Here is a 22,026-nt window from a genome sequence, read left to right as displayed (position 1 = left end):
CAATCCTAAATATCTATGCCCCCCCCAAATACAAGGGCACCTACATACGTAAAAAGAAACCTACTAAAGCTCAAAACACACATTGCACCTCACACAATAATAGTAGGAGATTTTCAAACACCCTCCTCTCATCAATGGACAGATCATGAAACAGAAATTAAACAGAGACGTAGACAGACAAGAGAAGTCATGAGCCAAATGGACTTAACAGATATTTATAGAGCATTCTATCCTAAAACAAAAGGATATACCTTCTTCTCAGCTCCTCATGGTACTTTTCTCCAAAATTGACCATATATAATTGGTCAAAAACAGGCCTCAACAGGTACAGAAAGATAGAAAATAATCCCATGCGTCCGATAGGACGGCCTAAAACTGGTCTTCAATAACAATAAGGGAAGAATGCCCACATATATGTGGAAATTGAACAATGCTCTACTCAATGATAACCTGGTCAAGGAAGAAACAAAGAAAGAAATTAAAAACTTTTTAGAATTTAATGAAAATGAAGGTACAACATACCCAAACTTATGGGACACAATGAAAGCTGTGCTAAGAGGAAAACTCATAGCGCTGAGTGCCTGCAGAAAGAAACAGGAAAGAGCATATGTCAGCAGCTTGACAGCACACCTAAAAGCTCTAGAACAAAAAGAAGCAAATATACCCAGGAGGAGTAGAAGGCAGGAAATAATCAAACTCAGAGTTGAAATCAACCAAGTAGAAACAAAAAGGACCATAGAAAGAATCAACAGAACCAAAAGTTGGTTCTTTGAGAAAATCAACAAGATAGATAAACCCTTAGCCAGACTAACGAAAGGACACAGAGAGTGTATCCAAATTAACAAAATCAGAAATGAAAAGGGGAGATATAACTACAGATTCAGAGGAAATTCAAAAAAATCATCAGATCTTACTATAAAAGCCTATATTCAACAAAACTTGAAAATCTGCAGGAAATGGACAATTTCCTGAGACAGATACCAGGTACCAAAAGTTAAATCAGGAACAGATAAACCATTTAAACAACCCATAACTCCCTAAAATAGAAGCAGTCATTAAGGTCTCCAACCAAAAAGCTCAGGTCCAGACAGGGTTTAGTGCAGAATTCTATCAGACCTTCATAGAAGACCTCATACCAATATTATCCAAACTATTCCACAAAAATTGAAACAGATGGAGCACTACGAATTCCTTTGAAGCCACAATTACTCTTATACCTAAACCACACAAAACCCAACAAAGAAGAGAATTTGGACCAATTTCCCTTATGAATATCGATGCAAAAATACTCAATAAAATTCTGGCAAATGAATCCAAAAGCACATCAAAACAATCATCCAGAATGATCAAGTAAACTTCATCCCAGGCATGCAGGGATGGTTTAATATCTGGAAAAACCATCAACGTGATCCATTATATAAACAAACTGAAAGAACAAAACCACATGATCATTTCATTAGATGCTGAGAAAGCATTTGACAAAATTCAACACCCCTTCATGATAAAAGTCCTGGAAAGAATAGGAATTCAAGGCCCATACCTAAACATAGTAAAAGCCATATACAGCAAACCAGTTGCTAACATTAAACTAAATGGAAGAAACTTGAAGCAATCACTAAAATCAGGGGACTAGACAAGGCTGCCCCTTCTCTCCCTACTTATTCAATATAGTTCTTGAAGTTCTAGCCAGAACAATCAGACAAAAAAAGGAGGTCAAGGGAATACAGATCAAAAAAGAAAAGTCAAAAATATCACTATTTGCAGATGATATGATAGTATATTTAAGTGATCCCAAAAAAGTTCCACCAGAGAACTACTAAAAGCTGATAAACAACTTCAGCAAAGTGGCTGGGTATAAAATTAACTCAAATAAATCAGTAGCCTTCCTCTACACAAAAGAGAAACAAGCCGAGAAAGAAATTAGGGAAACGACACCCTTCATAATAGACCCAAATAATATAAAGTACCTCGGTGTGACTTTAACCAAGCAAGTAAAAGATCTGTACAATAAGAACTTCAAGACTCTGAAGAAAGAAATTGAAAAAGTCCTCAGAAGATGGAAAGATCTCCCATGCTCATGGATTGGCCAGATTAACATAGTAAAAATGGCCATTTTACCAAAAGCGATCTACAGATTCAATGTAATCCCCATCAAAATTCCAATCCAATTCTTCAAAGAGTTAGACAGAGCAATTTGCAAATTCATCTGGAATAACAAAAAACCCAGGATAGCTAAAACTATCCTTATCAATGAAAGGACTTCAGGGGGAATCACTATCCCTGACCTCAAGCAGTATTACAGAGCAATAGTGATAAAAACTGCATGGTATTGGTACAGAGACAGACAGATAGACCAATGGAACAGAATTGAAGACCCAGAAATGAACCCACACACCTATGGGCACTACTTGATTTTGACAAAGGAGCCAAAACCATCCAATGGAAAAAGATAGCATTTTCAGCAAATGGTGCTGGTTCAACTGGAGGTCAACATGTAGAAGAATGCAGATCGATCCATGCTTATCACCCTGTACAAAGCTTAAGTCCAAGTGGATCAAGGACCTCCACATCAAACCAGATACCTCAAACTAATAGAAGAAAAACTAGGAAGCATCTGGAACACATGGGCACTGGAAAAATTTCCTGAACAAAACACCAATGGCTTATGCTCTAAGATCAAGAATCGACAAATGGGATCTCATAAAACTACAAAGCTTCTGTAAGGCAAAGGACACTGTGGTTGGGACAGAACGGCAACCAACAGATTGGGAAAAGATCTTTACCAATCCTAAAAACTGATAGAGGCCTTATATCCAAAATATACAAAGAACTCAAGAAGTTAGACCCAGGGAGACAAATAACCCTATTAAAAAAATGGGTTCAGAGCTAAACAAAGAATTCACAGCTGAGGAATGCCCGAATGGCTGAGAAAATAAAGAAATGTTCAACATCTTTAGTCATAAGGGGAAATGCAAATCAAAACAACCCTGAGATTTCACCTCACACCAGTGAGAATGGCTAAGATCAAAAACTCAGGTGACAGCAGATGCTGGGGAGGTTGTGGAGAAAGAGGAACACTCCTCCATTGTTGGTGGGGTTGCAGACTGGTACAACCATTCTGGAAATCAGTCTGGAGGTTCTTCAGAAAATTGGACATTGAACTACCTGAGGATCCAGCTATACCTTTCTTGGGCATATACCAAAAAGATGCCCCAACATATAAAAAAGACACGTGCTCCACTATGTTCATCGCAGCCTTATTTATAATAGCCAGAAGCTGGAAAGAACCCAGATGCCCTTCAACAGAGGAATGGATACAGAAAATGTGGTACATCTACACCATGGAATATTACTCAGCTATCAAAAACAATGACTTTATGAAATTCGTAGGCAAATGGTCGGAACTGGAAAATATCATCCTGAGTGAGGTAACCCAATCACAGAAAAACACACATGGTATGCACTCATTGATAAGTGGCAATTAGCCCAAATGCTTGAATTACCCTAGATGCCTAGAACAAATGAAACTCAAGACGGATGATCAAAATGTGAATGCTTCACTCCTTCTTTGGGGGGAACAAGAATACCCTTGGCAGGGAAGAGAGAGGCAAAAGATTAAAACAGACACAGAAGGAACACCCATTCAGAACCTGCCCCACATGTGGCTCATGCATATACAGCCATCCAATTAGACAAGATGGATGAAGCAAAGAAGTGCAGGCCAACAGGAGCCGGATGTAGATCTCTCCCGAGAGACACAGCCAGAATACAGCAAACACAGAGGCGTATGCCAGCAGCAAACCACTGAATTGAGAATAGGACCCCCGTTGAAGGAATCAGAGAAAGAACTGGAAGAGCTTGAAGGGGCTCGAGACCCCATATGTACAACAATGCCAAGCAACCAGAGCTTCCAGGGACTAAGCCACTACCTAATGACTATACATGGACTGACCCTGGACTCTGACCTCATAGGTAGCAATGAATATTCTAGTAAGAGCACCAGTGGAAGCGAAAGCCCTGGGTCCTGCTAAGACTCAACCCCCAGTGAACTAGATTGTTGGGGGAGGGCGGCAAGGGGGGGGGAGGATGGGAAGGAAACACCCATAAAAAGGGGAGGGGGAGGGGATGTTTGCCCGGAAACCGGAAAGGAATAACACTCGAAATGTATATAAGAAATACTCAAGTTAATAATAATAAAAAATGAAATACAAGCAAAGAAAGGCTCAGCTGTAAAGGGTACTGACTGTTCTTCCAGAGAGTACCATATGATTGAACTCATTAGTACAGGAAACACTTTCTGAATAAACCCTAAACAGTACAGGCATCTTAAAGAAAAATTAATTAATGGAACCACATGAAACTGAAAAGGATCTGAACAGCAAAGGATATATATCTGAGAGAAGAGGTAGTCTACAGAATAGAAAACCATTTTACTGAAAATTCAAGCTCATCTGAGTATAGAAACAGAGGCAGCTTGATGTATGTCTATCCAGACAGGAGGTCTATGGTGAAGTACACCAGAGACTGAACTTCACCAACACTATCACCATGTCTAACTACCTCCAAGAGACAGATGGTTTTGAATGTTTGGTTCCCAGCAGGTGGCACTGTCTTGGAAGTTTGTAGAACCTTAGGCCTTGCTGTGAGCAGGGGATCTGGTTTTCACACAAACTCTGCTTCCTGGACTATCAGGACATGAAGAAGCATATCATGTTCCCACTAATATGGACAGAGCTGCCTACCCACCAGAGCCTTGCACCATGATTGTCTGCTGTCCTTTCTACATCAGGAGCCCATATTATGTTGCTTTTATTTTACGAAGGTGATATAAAAGGTAACTACATACTTTCCAAGATGGGCCTCCAGAACCTATCCTAGAATATCATTGGCTTTCTCTACAGGTCAGGTAATGATGGCCAGTTAAGGTACATAGTGAGAAACTGCCTGTGTCTTAGCAACCTAGAACCTAGCACTTTAAAGCTATCCACAAATAATTCAGAATTGTTTAAACATGTCTGATTAGTTTGAGTATAAGCAGCCAATAGAGATGGTTTTTAAGTTCTGATGCTTCTCTTTAAAATTTTTCAACTTTCCAGAAACATACTTCTATGTTTGAATTTTGAGCTCTGCCCAGGCTAGTGATATATAGTGTGATAGTCTCTTGCAATGTTCACTGTGGAGTAACCTGAGTGCTCTGATCATGCTAACATCAGAATGAGCCAGGCTGTGGTGCTGGACCTATAGCATGTAGTAAACATACTTGGCAACTTCCACCTTTGAACTACAGAGCATCCCCGTGAAAGATGGTTGTCAATTTTGATTTTTGTTTTGTTTAATGTTCTTGTGTGTGTGTGTTCCTGAGAAAGACCATCTATCTCCCAAGGCAGAGTCCTGCATCCACTTAGAGCTCACCACTTAGGCTAGACTAGCTGGCCAGCAAGCCCCAGGAATCTTCTTTTCTCTACTTCCATAGAATTAGTGCATGCCACCAAGCCAAGTATTTTAACACAAGTTCACGAGCTGGAACTCTGGTCTTCATGCTCATGGGGCCAAAACTTGATTGATGGAGTGGTCCCTCAACCCCCAAATCCTTGACTTTAAATGGAAAACTATGCTAAAGATACACATAGTGAGGGTGGGGGGGCTTGATGTAGATCCATGTAGAGTGCTTGTCATACATAAAAGGCTTGCGCAATTCCTAGCACAATATAAGCTACACAGTGAATAGGGGACCTAAATATTCTGAACTATAAGGATACTGAGGTAATTTGAATAAGAATGCCTCCCCATAGGCTCCTATATTTGAATGCTTAGTCACCAGAGAGTGGCATTATTTAATGATCAAAATAATTAGGAGGTGTAAGATTGTTGGAGGAAGTATGTCACTGGGAACTGGATTTTGAGGTTTCAAAAGCCCATGTCAGCCTTCGCTGTCCTCCCTCCATACTTCTTGTCCTGTGGGTCAGAAGATAGCTCTCAGCTACTGCTCTAGCACCACGCATGCCACCATGTTCCCTGACATGATGATAGTGGATTAAGCCTCTGAAACTGTAAGCAAGCCCCAAATAAATGTTTTTTTTTTTAATTAAGAGTTAGTTACTGTGGTCAAGGTGTCTCTTCAAAGCAATAGAACAGAGACTAAACCAAGCACATTTGTAGGATTCACAGGTGGCTCATCAGTTTATAGCATAGGCATTCCTGTAGAAGATCTAGTTCAATTCCTAATACCTTTGTCAGAAACACAACCACCTGTAATTCCAGCTCTAGGGGATCTGGCACCCTCTTCTAACCACTGTAAGCACCTGCCCCCCCATACACACACACACACACACACACACACACACACACACACACACACACACACACACACACACACACACATATATTTAAAAGAGTACATTTGAACTTTCTATTAGGGGAAAAAATCTGTACATACACACTGTAAATAGCTCAAGAGGGAAACATTGCTAATGGCTGGTTTGTTATGTATCAGACCCTAAGTCCAAGTGTTTGAGAGAGGAATGAAAAACTTATCAGACTGAGACGGATACCAACCCAGGTGCAGAGAAAGCTGATAATGAGAGAAAAGTGTAGAAAAGATAGGAAGGCCACCAACACCTGGGACCTCAGAGCCCAGGGTGACCTTCGAAGAAAGAGTTGCAACTCTACTCTGCCCTGATCTCTGCGTTTTCCTCTGTGTAATCTGCTGTGATATTCCACATCCATTTTCTGCTTAGGTTGTCTGATTGTATTATGGAAGCCCAACTTAAAGACTCAATCAATCCCTAGACAGCAGAGATGGCTCAGTGGGTACAGGTGTGTGCTGCCTGTTATGGTCTGACACTCCCTACCCCCAATAGCTGTCACCATTTTGTTCCATGTCTGCCAGCTATTTCATACTGTTGTTGTAACTTGCCTACCAGTCACTGACACAGAGAAGTGACTTGGCTCAGACCAAGGACATGCTGATCACACACCATTTTGTTCCGTCTGTTCTGTGTGAAGTTTGCTAGTCTTAAGACATTCCACAAAGCTTTATGTCAATATGAACTGTTATGTGTAAAATATCTTGAATAAGAGCTGACCAGTGAGTGGTACTTCCCGTGCCTGCATATGAGCTCATTGTGGTCTCGGTCTCTCTCTCTCTCTCTCTCTCTCTCTCTCTCTCTCTCTCTCTCTCTCTCTCTCTCTCTCTCTCTGTTTCCTTTATAAGCTGATAGAGATACCCATTGTCATAGTTCTGAGCTATGTCCCTGGTCTGACCAGTAGTAGGTGTGCATTCAATAAACTATTTTTGCTTAACTGAAAAAAAAAAAAGAAAACCATTTTTTGGCCATTCAGAGCCTGCTCCACCTGGGGATCCAGCCCATATACATACAACCCACCAAACCCAGACAATATTGCTGATGCCAAGCAGTGCATGTTGACAGGAGCCTGATAGAACTTTCTCCTGAGAGGTTCTGCCAGAGCATGACAAATACAGAGACAAATGCTCATAGCTCAACCTTGAACTGAGAGTGGGTTCCCCATTAGAGGAGTTGGAGAAAGGATTGAAGGAGATGAAGGGGTTTGTAACCCCTTAAGGGACAACAATACCAACCAACCAGAGCTCCTAGGGACTAAAGTACCATCCAATGAGTATACATGGACAGCCCTATGGCTCCAGCTGCATGTGTAGCAGAGGATGGTCTTGTTGGGCCCAAATGGGAGAAGAAGCCCTTGACCCTGCCAAGGCTGGACCCACCCAGTGTAGGGGAATGTCAGGGCGGGTAGGCAGAGTGGGGTAACACACTCATAGAAAAAGGGGGATGGGGCATGAGATGGGGTTTTATGGACAGGAAATGTTAAAAGGTATAGCATTTGAAATGTAAATAAAAGAATTCAAAAATAAAAAAAAAACCATTTTTACAAACTATACATCTGATAAAGGGTTAATATCTAGAATACAAAAAGAATTTATAAAATGATCATCAAGAAATCAAATAACCTAATTAAAATGGAATATAGAACTAAACAAAATTCTCAGAAGATGAAACATAAATGACTGACAAGTATTTAAACATTTTCAACATCCTTAGGTATCAGGAAAATAAAAATTAAAATTACTTTGAAATTTTATCTTACCATAGCCAGAATGGCCAAAATTAATAAAGCAAATAACAGGACATGCTGGTGAGGATGTGGGGAAAAGGGAACATTTTTCAGTACTCGTGGGAGTGGAAATTGGTGTAATCACTATGGAAATCAGTGTGGACGTTCTTCAGAAAGATAAAAATCAATCTACGACAAGATCCAGCTATACCACTCTTGGGCATATACTCAAAGGATTCTACAACTTACCACAAAGACACTTGCCCATCCACATTCATTGCTGCTATATTCATAATAGCCAGAAATTAGTAAAAGCCTAAATATCCATCAATTGATGAATGGATAATAAATATGTGGTACATTTTACATGATGAAAATTATTCATCTGTTAATAAAAATGAAATTATGAGATTCACAATAGATGGAGCTAGAAAGAACAATTGAGTGAGGTAACTCAAAATCAGAAAAAAGTATGTTTTCTTTTAGATGTAATTTAGCTTTTAAGCTTTAGAAATGTGCCTTTCATTTAGAATATCCATAGGTGGAACAGGGCGAGGAGAGGCTCTTCCACGTTTTTTTTTTGTTTTTTTGTTTGTTTTTTTTTTTTCCCCGGAGCTGAAGACCGAACCCAAGGCCTTGCGCTTGCTAGGCAAGCACTCTACCACTGAGCTAAATCCCCAACACCTGAGAGGCTCTTCCACGTAAGAGGAACTACAATATAGTGCCACAGACAGATAAAGGAAAAGTAGAATAGGGAGATTAAGTGAAGGGGGATGGAAGGGCAGGAATATAGAGGGATTACTAACACTAAAGGCCTTTTTGTTTTGTTTCGTTTTTATTGATAATTTTTATTTATATTTCAAATGTTATCCCTTTTCTCGTTTCCAATCCATAAACACCCTATCCCATCCTCCCTCCCCCTTCTTTTATGAGGGTGTCCCCCACCCATAAACCCACCACTTCCCGCCTCCCTGCCCTAATATGCCCTTACACTGGGGGCTTGAGCCTTGGCAGGACCAAGGGTTTTTCCTCCCATTGGTGTTCAACAAGGCATCCTCTGCTACATATGCAGCTGGAGCCATGGGTCTGTCCATGTGTACTCTTTGGGTAGTGGTTTAGTCCCTAGGAGCTCTGGTTGGTTGACATTGTTGTTCTTATGTGGCTGCAAACCCCTTCAGCTCCTTTAAACCTTTCTCTAACTTTTCCAATGGTGACACCGTTCTGGGTTCAATGGTTGGCTGCGAGCATTAGCCTCTGTATTTGTCATGCTCTGGCTGAGCCTCATAGAAAACAGCTATATCAGGCTCCTGTCAGCATGCATGTCTTGGCATCAGCAATATTGTCTGGGTTTGGTGGCTGTGTATGGGGCTGGATCCTCAGGTGGGGCAGGCTCTAGTTGCCCTTTCCTTGAGTCTGTGCTCCAAAGTTTGTTTCCATATTTCCTCCTGTGAATATTTTTGTTCCCCCTTCTAAGAAGAACTGAAGCATTTGGACTTTGGCTGTACTTCTTGAGCTTCATGTGGTCTGTGGATTGTATCTTGTGTAATTCAAGCTATTGGGGTAAAATCCACTTATCAGTGAGTGCATACCATGTGTGCTTTTTGTGATTGGGTTACCTTACCCAGGATGATATTTTCTAGTTCCATCCATTTGCCTAAGAATTTCATGAAGTCATTGTTTTTGATAGCTGAGTAATATTCCATCGTGTAGATGTACCACATTTTCTGTATCCACTCCTCTGTTGAAGGGCATCTGGGTTCTTTCCAGCTTCTGGCTATTATAAATAAGGCTGCTATAAACATAGTGGAGCATGTGTCCTTGTTATTGTCCTTGTTAATGCTGGAGCACCATTTGGGTATATGCTTAGGAGTGGTATAGCTGGGTCCTCAGGTGGTACTATGTGTAATTTTCTGATGACTAAAGGCCTTTTGAAAAGTCATATGGAGACACTAATCTAGAAGCTTCCTGAAATATATACATATATATAAAAGGAATTTAAATGGAGTCATCACATGATTGGGGAGAGACAGTGCCCAAATTAGACACCATGTGCGACCAAATACAACTCCCAAAACCACACAAGTTTTCTAAACAAATTTAAATTAATAATTTGATACAGATTTAAGATTTATTGTAATGGCTACTTAGAAAAAAGTTTTTATTAAAAATTTCTTTTTTGTTCTAGTTCCCAAGGCAAACAAGAGCAGAATAAAGCCTGGCATTCTGTTATTCCAATAATACCCTATCTTTTTTTTTTTATTAATTGGCCATTCTGTCTAGGATGTGATAACATTTCAATGTAGTTTTATTTTGCATTTCCTTAATGGCTAATGGTGTTGAACATTTTAAAAATGTTTGTCAACAATACATCCAGAGGGATCTTCATTCTACCATAAGGACACTTCCTCAATTGTATTCATTGCTGCTCTACTCATAATAGCCAGGAATTGGAAACTACCTAGCTGTCCCTCAACAGAAGAATGAATAAAGAAAATGTTCATTTCCACAATAGAGTATTGCTCATTTGTTAAAAAAGTGATATCATGAAATTTGCAGACAAATGGATGGAAGTAAGAAAATCATTCTGTGTGAGGTAACCCAGACTAAGAAAAATAAATACGGTATGTAATCTCACACACACACACACACACACACACACACACACACACACACACACAACAATCAATCAATCAATCAAAGCTACATTCTGTAGACTCAGAGAAGTTAGGTGTAGAGGAAAGGATTAAGGAGGGAACATGGATTTCCTTATGAGGGGAAATATAATATATTTTATGGGTACACTGGTGGTGGGGTGGGGTACTAAGACAGGATGATCAAATGGGGACAGAAGGGGTATCTGAGGGAGGGAATGAAGGGAGAGACAGGTAGAATTGAGGGGCATTTGAAGGGCCATATGGAAACCAAGTGCAGTGAAAACTTCATAATACATGAACGTTATTCTAATAAGGTTTCCAAATAATGGGGAACTGATCATAACTTGCACCCCAACCGGGAAGCTTCTAGTACTAGGTCTGGGTTGCACTCAATTAAGTTATTGGCCAAAGGAGTCCCATGGAGATCCCCAGGCTGTTGCTTTTCACAAACTGACAACAAGGCTCTATTGCTGAAGACAACACTCACAAAAGTCAATGACCATGGAGACATAGACACTGTGTTCTTGTGTCTTTGGTGTAGGAAAGTACTCAGGAGGGTTCTAAAAGAGAAACATTAGTAACAGCCACAAACCTTTGATCTACATGCTGTCCTGCCTATAAAATATGCTAGGGCAATGGTGGCATAAAACTTGTGCCAATATTGGATTTAAGTTAAGGACTACTCCACTAGGTGGAATCCAGACCCTGCAACTGCTTGAGTGATCAAGAATCAGAGACTACATTTCCCAGGAACCTAAGGGAAAATCCAAATATTACTGGTCTTAAAAATACTGATAAAATAACTCCTAATGATATTCCGCTGTACTCATAGATCAGTGCTGTATTCAGGAATCATCAGAGAAGTTTCCTCCTGCAGAAGGTGGGAATAAATACAAAGACACCCAGCCCAACATTACAGAGAGAGAGAAAAGAGAGAGAGAGAGAGAGAGAGAGAGAGAGAGAGAGAGAGAGAGAGAGAGAGAGTGTTTTGTGATGCATAGCTCTAGATGGGATGCCTCAATTAAATCCCTACCCCTTAGAGCTCAGGGAACCCTGAAGAAGAGGAAACAGAGTTTAAGATCCAGAGGGGATGGAAGGTATCAAGAAAACAAGGCCCTCTAAATCAACTGAGCAAAGTTTATAATATGAACTCACAGAAAATTGAGGCAGCACACACAGGACAGACTTGGGTCTACACTAGGTCCTTTCTCTCTCTCTCTCTCTCTCTCTCTCTCTCTCTCTCTCTCTCTCTCTGTATGGTTTTCAGTTTAGTGTTTTTGTGGGACCCCTGAGTTGCCAATGTATGGGTCTCTGATTATTCTACCAGGTCTTAGGATTCTTTTTACTTCTAATTGTTTCCCCTTTCTAACTTCAATGTGATGACTTTTATTTTGTCTTATTTGCTTTGTTATGTTCTGTTGGTATTTCTCAGAAATCTTTCCTTTTCTAATGAGAGATGCAAAGGGAATAGATCCAGACGGGAGAAGAGGTGGGGAGAAACTGGAAGGAGTAGAGGGAGGGAAAATTGTAATCAGGATAGGTTGTACGAAAATAGAACCTATTTTCAATAAAGGGATGAAAGAACAAAGGACTATTGTCAAGATATGATATGCATATAAAAAAGACAAATGGTATGGAACTAGCCTGCAATAAACTCAAGAGCAAGTCTTCCATTCTTCTCGCATCACTGGATTTTATTTTCTCTCTCTTTTAGCCCTCAGGAAAAAAAACTAACAAATTGCTATCTGCTTCAGATTTTCAAGGGAACAAATGCCTTGTGTATTTTCTCTTCTGACGTTTCTTGTTTACAGCGTACTTTGCTCTCCAACATTATTAGAAGTTCAGTTACCTCTAGCAGCTATTGCTGCTGGTAGAACCTCTCAGGGAACGGCCATACCAGGCTGCACTTTTTGGCATCAGCAATATTTATAACTTATATAAGTCATATCTAATATGAGGAGACATATGGTATGATAAAGGACTTTCAAACTTGTTAAGAAAATATTTAAAATCAGTAACAGAATCTTTCCCCAGTAAGCTCCCAGGAGACAAAGAAATCTGTGATTTCATAAATGAAAAATTAAATATTATATCAAAAACTTCCTTAATCCTGAGGGGAGAGGGTACTATTAGGTACTTCTCACCATGACCTATGTTGCAGAACTGTAAGTGATGACCTCTTAAAATCTTACGTCTTACCTCAAATTTGTGCGGTTTTTGTTGTTTGGAAAATACCCCTTGCTCCTTGACAGTCAAAGTATAGCTCTAACGACATTTTTTCTGATGTCTTTGTTTACAATTTTCAAAAGTCTTTATATTCATTTCACAGGAAAAGGACAGGGCAGTTATATATATATATTCTTACTTGATAGATGATGAGGCCAAGGATCAAATGAATGAGGGGAGTACCAAAAGTAACAAATGGACAGTATCTGTGAAAAGACTCTATTTTCAGAACAATGAGGGCAACTTCCTTAGGACTTATTGTTGACCGCATTTGGTGTTGGCTATTCATGACTCAAGTGGCAGGGAATTGTTTTCCTTTCCCTTTATAAACTTTGTATACTTTGTAAACCCTCAAGGCAGAAAAGTAGCCATTCCAGAGTAGCTACAGCAGCCAGCAAGCCCACATCCCAGCAAGGCTAAAAGAAGTCTTGACCTGAACTTCATTTTTTAAGTGAAGAAGTCATCTTTTATTTATTCGCTCTACATCCCACTCCTTCCCCACTCCTGGTCACCCCCATCCTCCATCCCCTTCTCCTCTGAGCTGTTGAGCCCCTCCCTAGGGATCCCCCTACCCTGGTACATCAAGTCTCTGTGAGGCTAGGTGCCTCTTCTCCCACTGGAACAGACAAGGTAGCCCGGCTAGAAGAACATAGTCCGCAGACAGACAACAGCTTTAGGATAGCCTCTCTTCCAGTTGTTCAGGATCCACATGAAGAGTGAGCTACATGTCTGTTACATATGTAGGGGGAGGCCTAGGTCCAGCCCATGTATGACCTTTGGTTGATGGATCAGTCTCTGAGAGCCCCAAGAGTCCCAGGTTAGCTGACTCTGTTGATCTTCCTGTAGACTTACTACCCCATTTGGGGCTTGCAATCCCCCGCACCCAGACTCCCTTCAATAAGAGTCCCTAAGCTCTACCAACTGTTTCACTTGTAGATATCTGCATCCCTCTGAGTCAGCTGCTGGGTGGAGCCTCTCTGAGAACAGCTATGTTAGACACCTGTCTACAAGCATAACAGTATCATTAACAGTTTCAGGGATTGGTGCTTGCCCATGGGATGGGTCTCAAGTTGGACCAGTTATTGTTTGGCCATTCTCTCAGTCTCTGCTCCACTCACTGTCCCTGAATTTCTTGTAGACAGGATAAATTTGGGCATCAAAAGTTTTGTGGCTGGGTTGGTGTCCTTGGGTTCCTTCCTGGCTGTAGGAAGTGGACTCTTCTGGTTCCATATCCCCGGTCACAGTTACAGTCGTCCCTATTGATTTTTGGTAATTCCTTAATACCAGGTCTCTGCCTCATTCTAGAGATGCTCCCTACCTCCCCACTCCTATCAGTAGCAGATTTCCATTCATTCTTATGCTGTCTATCCATCTTTCCTGTCCCTCTCCACACCTAGTCCAAGACTCATCATTGCCCATCCCATCCCCCTCACTCCCAGTTCCCTCCCTCCATCTGTCTCTTGTGACTATTTTATTCCCCCTTTTAAGTGAGATTCAAGCATCCTTGCTTGGGCCTTCCATCTTGTTTAGCTTCTTTGTGTCTATGAAGTGTAGCGTGGATATCCTGTGTTTTATGGCCAATATCCACTTAACAGTGAGTACATACCATGCATCTCCTTTTGGAATTGGATTACCTCACTCAGGATGATATTCTCAAGTTCTGTCCATTTGCCAGCAAAATGTATGATGTCTTTGTTTTTAATAGTTGGACAGAAGATGTACCACATTTTCTTTATCCATCCTTAAGTTGAGGAGCATCTAGGTTGTTTCCAGTTTCTGGCTAGTACAAATAAATCTACTATGATCATAGTTGAGCAAGTGTCCCTGTGGGATGGTAGAGCATCTTTTGGGTATATGTCCAGGAGTGGTATACCTGAGAACTATTCTGTTTTCTGAGAAACCACCAAATTAATTTCCAGAGTGACTGTACAAGTTTGCTCTCCCACCAGCAGTGGAGGAGTGTTCCCCTTTGTTCCACATCCTCCCCAGCATGCACTGTTGCTCTTACTCATTCTGATGGGTGCTCAGCGTTGTTTTGATATGCATTTCCCGAATGACTAAGGTCTTTGAAAATTGCTTTAAGTGCTTGTCAGCTATTTGAGATTCATCTGTTGAAAATTCTGGTTAGTTCTCTACCCCATATTTTATTTGGGATATTTGGACTGTTGATGCCTAACTTCTTGAGTTCTTAATAAATGTTGTATATTAGCTCTCTGCCAGATGTAGGGCTGATGAAGATCTTTTTCTGATCTGTAGGCTTCCATTTTATCCTATTGACAGTGTGTTTTGCCTTACAGATGCTTTTCCATTTCATGAGGTTTCACTTATCAATTGTTGATCTTAGAGCCTGAGTCATTGGTGTTCTGTTCAGGAGATTATCTCCTGTACCAATTCTTTCAAGGGTATTTCCCACTGTCTCTTCTATAATAGTCAGTATATATAGTTTTAAATTGAGGTTTTTGATCCATTTAAACTTGAGTTTTGTGAAGGGTAATAAATATGGATCTATTTTCATACTTCTACATGTAGACATCCAGTTAGAACAGTACCATTTGTTGAAGATGGTTTCTTTTTTCCATTGTATGGTTTGGACTTCTTTGTCAAAGGTGAAGGGACCATAGGTATGAGGTATGTGGGTTTATTGCTGGGTCATCAGTTCTATTCCATTGATCTACCTGCCTATCTCTGTACCAATACCATACAGTTTTTAATCACTATTGCTCTGTAGTAGAGCTGGATGGTGATCCCCCCAGTACTTTTATTGTTGGGAATGCTTTTTGCTATCCTTGGATTTTTGTTATTCACTATGAAGTTGAGAATTACTCTTTCTATTTCTGTGAAGAATTGAGTTGGAATTTTGATGGAGATTTCATTCAATCTGTAGATTGCTTTTGGTAAGATGGTCATTTTCACTATCTTAATCTACCAATCCATGAGCCTGGGAGATCTTTCCATCTTCTGAGATCTTCTTCAACTTTTTCCTTCAGGGAGTTGAAGTTCTTGTCATACACATCTTTCACTTCCTTGGTTAGAGTTACACCAAGATATTTTATATTATTCATGGTTAATGTAAATTTGGTGTTGTTCCCCTAATTTTTTTCTAGGTGCATTTATCATTTGTATAAAGGAGGGCTACTGGTCTCTTTGAGTTAATTTTGTATTCAGCTACTTTGCTGGAGGTGTTTACCAGCTGGAGTCCTCTGGTAGAGTTTTCAGTAGAATATATTACAGTAAAATCCTTGTTTGACCACTACAGAGATACACCTCCCTCTCACCGCTATCATCTCCTTCTCACCTACCCATTTTATCCTACTTTTCTACACATGCCTCTTCTGTGACCCTGTACTTCTGATGCCACGTTAAGTATCTTTCTTGGATGACGGTTTCAATTTTGATTGTGCAGTCTAGACCACTTTCCAGATGTATTTCTCCTTATTCCAGTTATTTCTCATTGCCAATAAGAGAAAAACTTGCCACTGACTTCTCTTGTACTCTCCATTCTCACCTTCACTCAGGACACCAGTGTTGGTGTTGGAAACTGAATGTTGAACATCTATTTGTAGACTTCAATGTGGCATCCATATTCTTACGTCCCTAGATGCTGAGGCCAACTTGATCAGGTTCACCCCACTGTAGTGTCCATATCTACAAAACAGCCAAAAGGAGACCACCTATATATCAACAATGGGAGCTACAATGATAGCTAAGATTTGTTTAAATCTGAACAGACATTATTGCTAGTCTGTCGAACAAGGTGTAGCTCATTTTTCCTATTTTATATATTAAGGCACTGAGGCTAGCAGGCCTAATTTATCCAATGTAATGCAATTGGTAGGTTTTAAAGTAATGTATAGGATCCAGGTCTATCAGTCTCGAAAATTTATAATACTATGTAGGCTCTTATGTGTTTTAATGAATAATGACAAATGAGCTCAGGAAATTTGTCTCACATTCACAGTTAGTGTAATAAAATAAATAGACATAACTATTTTTGAGGTGGCCTTTACAACTTTACGTGTGTTTTGTTCTTTAACCAACTTCTTTTTTTTTTTTAACTCACAGGTTCAGCTCTTTATTGGACATGTTAACAAAAGCAGTTTTAGTCAAAAGACCAAAGCCCATGTCATCCTCGGATTCCTCAGATTCTTCCTTCTTTGCTTCTACTTTCTTCTCCTCAGCTAGGGCAGCAGCGGCGGATGGAGCAGGACCACCAGCCCCTACATTGTAGATGAGGCTCCCAATGTTGACATTGGCCAGAGTCTTTGCAAACAAGCCAGGCCAGAAAGGTTCGACATTGACACCAGCTGCTTTAATGAGGACATTGATCTTATCCTCCGTGACCGTCAGCTCGTCGTCATGCAGGATGAGGGCGGAGTAGATGCAGGTGAGCTTGGAGACAGAAGCCATGTTGTGGACTGCCAGCATGGTGCTAGTCACCAGATGAAGTGAGGGCCTCACCCTAACGTGGCCTTAACTTCCTCGGAAGGACCGAGCACCTTGGCGGCAGCTGAGGAAAGGCTTTAACCAACTTCTTGACTTCAAATGTTTAATTGGAACTGAGATTAGGAGGCTGTTGAATGACCTACAACATTTCTTGGGAAAGATTAAAAAACTACTTGGAGAAATATCTAAGTGCCAGAAGTAGAGAAGGATAATAGATATAAATCAACCACCCTAAAATTATTGCCATTAACTTTCACATTTTTACTTTTACTCTAACACAGTGTAGACTTAGTGTGAAATCTAGTTGTTCAAGAGTGTCTACAATTGAACATACATTTGTAGACTAGAGTATCACCACATATGAGGTGAGTCAATAAAGTTCAAATAAAGGCACTGACAATACTAAAAACTAAAGTCAGCTTTGAAATGGTGTTCTGTTAAGAACAGAACATCTAGGAACACAATGGCTCTAAATACCTCTGTTTACATTAGGTAGTCCCTGAGATATCATGCTGTGTTTGTGGACCTACATTGACTGGAAGGAGACCACAATACACTAGGAGCATCTAAGATGGGGCAAAGCTAAGACCCGGACCACATGGGGAAATGGAAAGAACTTGCCATGGTCTCAGTGTTTACAAATCTTTAAAATTTATGGGCTGAAACCTAGTCCTAAGTTTAATACTATTAAAAGATGGAAATATTAGAATGTCATTGAGTCTGGAGTATTCCGTCCTCATGAATTGAGTTAGCTCTTTTTTAAAGAGGCATGGTAGGATCTCTTTCCTTTGCTCTCTGTGTGAGGACATTATGCAAGTGGCATTCATAAGAAAGCGAGTCAACCCCCCGTACACACCAAAGCTGCTGGTGCTATGGTCTTGGATGGTTTAGCCTTTATAACTGCAAAGAATACATTTTAGTTGTTTACAAATATGTTGATTAATGGTATCTTATAATAGTAGCCCGAGAAGAACAAGACAAAACCAAAGGTGTTAATCTGAGACTATTTCAAGTGACAAGTGACATGAGTCAGTTCATGTCAATGTTTCCATGTCAGTCCAAAAGCCAGAGCCTTTAAAATCTACAACCCCCTTTTAAATTACCAAGCTCTAGAATTACATCTGTAATTTTTTTACCCCCATCACTGTTCCTTTATTCACTCTGCTTGTGCAACACTGGACCCATTTGTATTCCTCAAATACATTATCAGCACTCACCACGGCGCTTAGCTCATCTATCAACTATGACCTACTTAGTGAGTCTTAGCTGATCATTTTATTTAAAACGGTGATCATCATGTCTTTTCCTTGGCTGTACTATTCATCATCTAGTTTCATTTATTGTTTCCTCTGACAAGCCGAAGGTTTGTGCCCTCACAAAAGGAAAGATATTTTATCGTTCCTTTTCATCACTGCATCCACAGTCTAGAACAACATCTGACACATCAGAGACACTAAATATTTGTTGGACTAAAGAACACTACCTTTGCCTTCAGATTTTGAAACATTGTAAATGGGGGGGGGCGAATTGGTAACAGAAGAATTTATGTGGACCCCAGGGACTAAGCTAAGTCAATTCTAGCTCTGTAAGAAGAAAACTCTCCAGTAACCTGTGTCCCTGGAGGTGAGCAGGCATAGGACAGATACAACAGAAGTAAACAGGCCCTCAATAGGCTTCTTATTCTTCAGTTTGGTTTTCACATTTGCTTGTCTTTTGAAGCAGGATCTTTCTATACAGTCCACACTGGCCTTGAATTAGTGATCCTCTTGCCTCTGCCTCTGAAGAGCTGGGTTACAGGTAGAGATGACCTAGTAAACTTACTGGTTACTAGGATTTTTGTTTGTTTTTATTACGTTGGGGTAAGAAGTCATGTAGATGAACCTAGAGCTTCATGCATGCTAAATGTGTGCTCTACTATTGATCTAAATCACCAGCCATACAACTTTGCAGTAAAGAAAGCTGAAAGCAATAAAATCATCTTCCTTTTCAATAATAGCCTGAAAACCCTAAAGGGAAAAGGGGGGAGAGAGAGGGACCTTGGGAGGAGGTAGTAGGAGGAAGGAGATTTATACTGATCGTGTGTTTGAGTTGGTGTTGTTGTTTTTGTTGGTGGTGGTGTGTGTGTGGCTGGGGGTTGTACTGATCCTGTGTTTGAATTAGAGGAATTCTTAGCAGAGGAAAGCAGAACTTAAATCTCTAGATCCTTCTCCTTCCTTGTTGTAGGCATGGAAAATAAGATTATCAGATTTGAAATTAGGAGCCTTTATCTTAATTTCTGGACACTATAAACTTCCTTGGTTTCCACTGCTTACATGTGCAGAAAGCTCATTCACAAATAAGATGGAATTTTCAGTTTTCCCATTCAAACAAGGAGCTTGAGGAGTTATAATTAAGCTACTTTAAAGTATATAAAAATGACTATTTCTTGCCTACTAGTGTGTGAGTTTACACGCAGAGATAGATATTCATTTCTTTCTGGGTTTTTTGGCCTCTTTTAATCTGAATCTGTTTTCTATAGACCATGTACTTCCTGTCAATGATGGCTCTACAAGGAGACCTTGGGAAGGCACAGTGAACTGTTTTGTGGGTTAGAAGGATGAAAAGGAAACTGCACTAGCATCAGGTAGCAAGAAATGGCGATAGAAGAAGGAAACTGAAGGAACAAAAGGAGTTCTCAAAAGCACACAAGACAGGCATGGTGCTAAACATCTTTAATCCCAGCAGTTGGGAGGCAAAGGCAGGCCGATCTCTATGGAGTTCAAGGCAAGGCTGGTCTGCATAGAGCTCAAGACAGCTCAGCCTGCACATCCTCCTTACAAAAAACAAAACATAAGGCATGAAAGCCCAAAGCACACTAGGAACAATTGTCTCAGAGAAGGAGACTTTGTCCCTGCTGAGGCTATGAAAGTGATTTACAATTAAGTAACTCTTCTTGAGGATATTCTCCAACTGATGGTGAAGGTCTGAGTGGGAGAAGGATTATTTGCCAACTATCAAGGTACTCATATCAATCGATTCACTTCTATTTATCATATTTCCTCAGCCTACTTATTAGCAAGTTCAAGTAGCAGGAGAGTTGGGCCCACCTGATTAGGTACAATGACTATGGACCAAAGCGTGAGGGTGGGAGTGAGGAGAGGTAGTCCACCTCAATCCTCTGAGTCCAAAAGAGGATTCAGATCCTGTTATGCTGAACCAGGCCTGGAACTGTATGTCTAGTTTAGGTCTCAGGGGGATGGGAAACAGCACATGGTGTGTTTCAGCAGCACTCTCTGATCTGGGACAAGGTACAGGAGTCACTGCTAGAAACCATTACGTTATTACAGTGTATTGGGAAAAAATAGTGAGCTTTGAAGTCCAGCCAGAATACTGATCTGGCTGAGTGAATTTAGCCAAGGGTTTTTAAATGATCTGAGATTCCCTTCCATTTTTTATCTTAAGGCAGAGACTTATAACAATGTTATTCTCATAGATTTATGTGAGGCTTACATGAGAAAACGTAGTTAAATTGTCTGGTGTCTGGAATGTATCAATGATATTATTCATGCAGTGTTTAGAGAATTATTAGCAATGATCTTGGTCTTCTACTCCAGCCTGCAAGGCACTGATCCGCAGTCACTATTCTGTCCAGTGAAATATGCAAATCTCTTTTCAATATCCTGATTTCTTGTGCATAAAACATTGATGAAATCACATGCTCTGTCCATATGCCTTTTAGGGTCTTAAAGAAGGAAGAGGTGATGGAGGAGATTTTAAACTAGAAATTGATGCCCTTGAGTTACTTGATTTTTCTGGCTGAATCTAACTTGTAGAAATTTTGTAGTCTAGATAAAACTTAGGACTTATCCAGAGGCATGGATAATCAGTAGAACCAAGACCCCTCCTTGTGGAGAGCGGTGGGAAGTTAGCAGCTTTTCCTTAGCAGTCCCTATTTAGCATGACTCCTTATCTGTCTACTTTTGTTCTAAAGGAAAATAGAAGAAAGGCAGCTTGCTATGTAGGCATAACCCCGGCTCTCAAACCACAGAACGGTGTGGAGTGGACTAAAGTGAGAGTTATGTGGTCTGGGAGGAGTTGGGAGTAAATGAGCTAGAAGTGAATGAGACCAAAATACGGGCCACATGTATGACATTCTCAAACTGTGTTTGTGTGTGTGCGTGTGTGTGTGTGTGTGTGTGTGTGTGTGTGTGTGTTTAGCAGATTCCTTCCACAGTTATGTCTTCATTTGAAAAAGACTTCCCAAGCGAGCACAGCCAGGGCAACCATCTGTCTATCTAAAAATGGAAGCATGTTTTCCACCTATTTTGTCTGCTGGTCTAATATACCAGTCATGTGGGCAACACAAATAGTAAGAGAATCCTACTTCAGGCCAAATGAAATTCTGGTGTAGGGAATAATGTTCAACTTAGTTGAAAAAAAAATCCTATAGGATGCTGGGTGTGGTGTTGCATGTCTTTAATCTTAGCACTATGGGGGTAGCCACAGGTACATACTGAGTAGAGGTTAGCCTTATCTACATAGCAAGTTCCAGAAGAGCCAAGGCTAGTGAGACCTTGTCACAAAACAAAAAGTCATGTAGGTTACAGACACAGTGTAATATTTTAATCTGTAC

At 40.4% G+C, this 22,026-nt stretch overlaps 1 protein-coding gene across 1 annotated transcript; it reads right to left on the bottom strand.

Annotated features, from left to right (window-relative positions):
• Nucleotides 1-17,027: 17,027 nt before the first annotated feature.
• On the bottom strand, nucleotides 17,028-17,378 carry LOC116887904 (60S acidic ribosomal protein P1-like). The gene has a single exon (XM_032889378.1). It carries the CDS (start codon nucleotides 17,376-17,378, stop codon nucleotides 17,028-17,030), a length of 351 nt encoding a protein of 116 aa, XP_032745269.1.
• Between the last annotated feature and the right edge of the window lie 4,648 nt (nucleotides 17,379-22,026).

The sequence above is a fragment of the Rattus rattus genome, chromosome X (genome assembly GCF_011064425.1).
Source record: "Rattus rattus isolate New Zealand chromosome X, Rrattus_CSIRO_v1, whole genome shotgun sequence".
Taxonomy (NCBI): domain Eukaryota; kingdom Metazoa; phylum Chordata; class Mammalia; order Rodentia; family Muridae; genus Rattus; species Rattus rattus.
Note: the sequence above shows the minus strand (reverse complement) of the source record. Positions and strands in the feature narration are given on the sequence as shown.

Bases quoted from the DNA above. Each gene is read 5' to 3' on its own strand.
- LOC116887904 (XM_032889378.1), bottom strand. From the start codon at position 17,378: ATGGCTTCTGTCTCCAAGCTCACCTGCATCTACTCCGCCCTCATCCTG.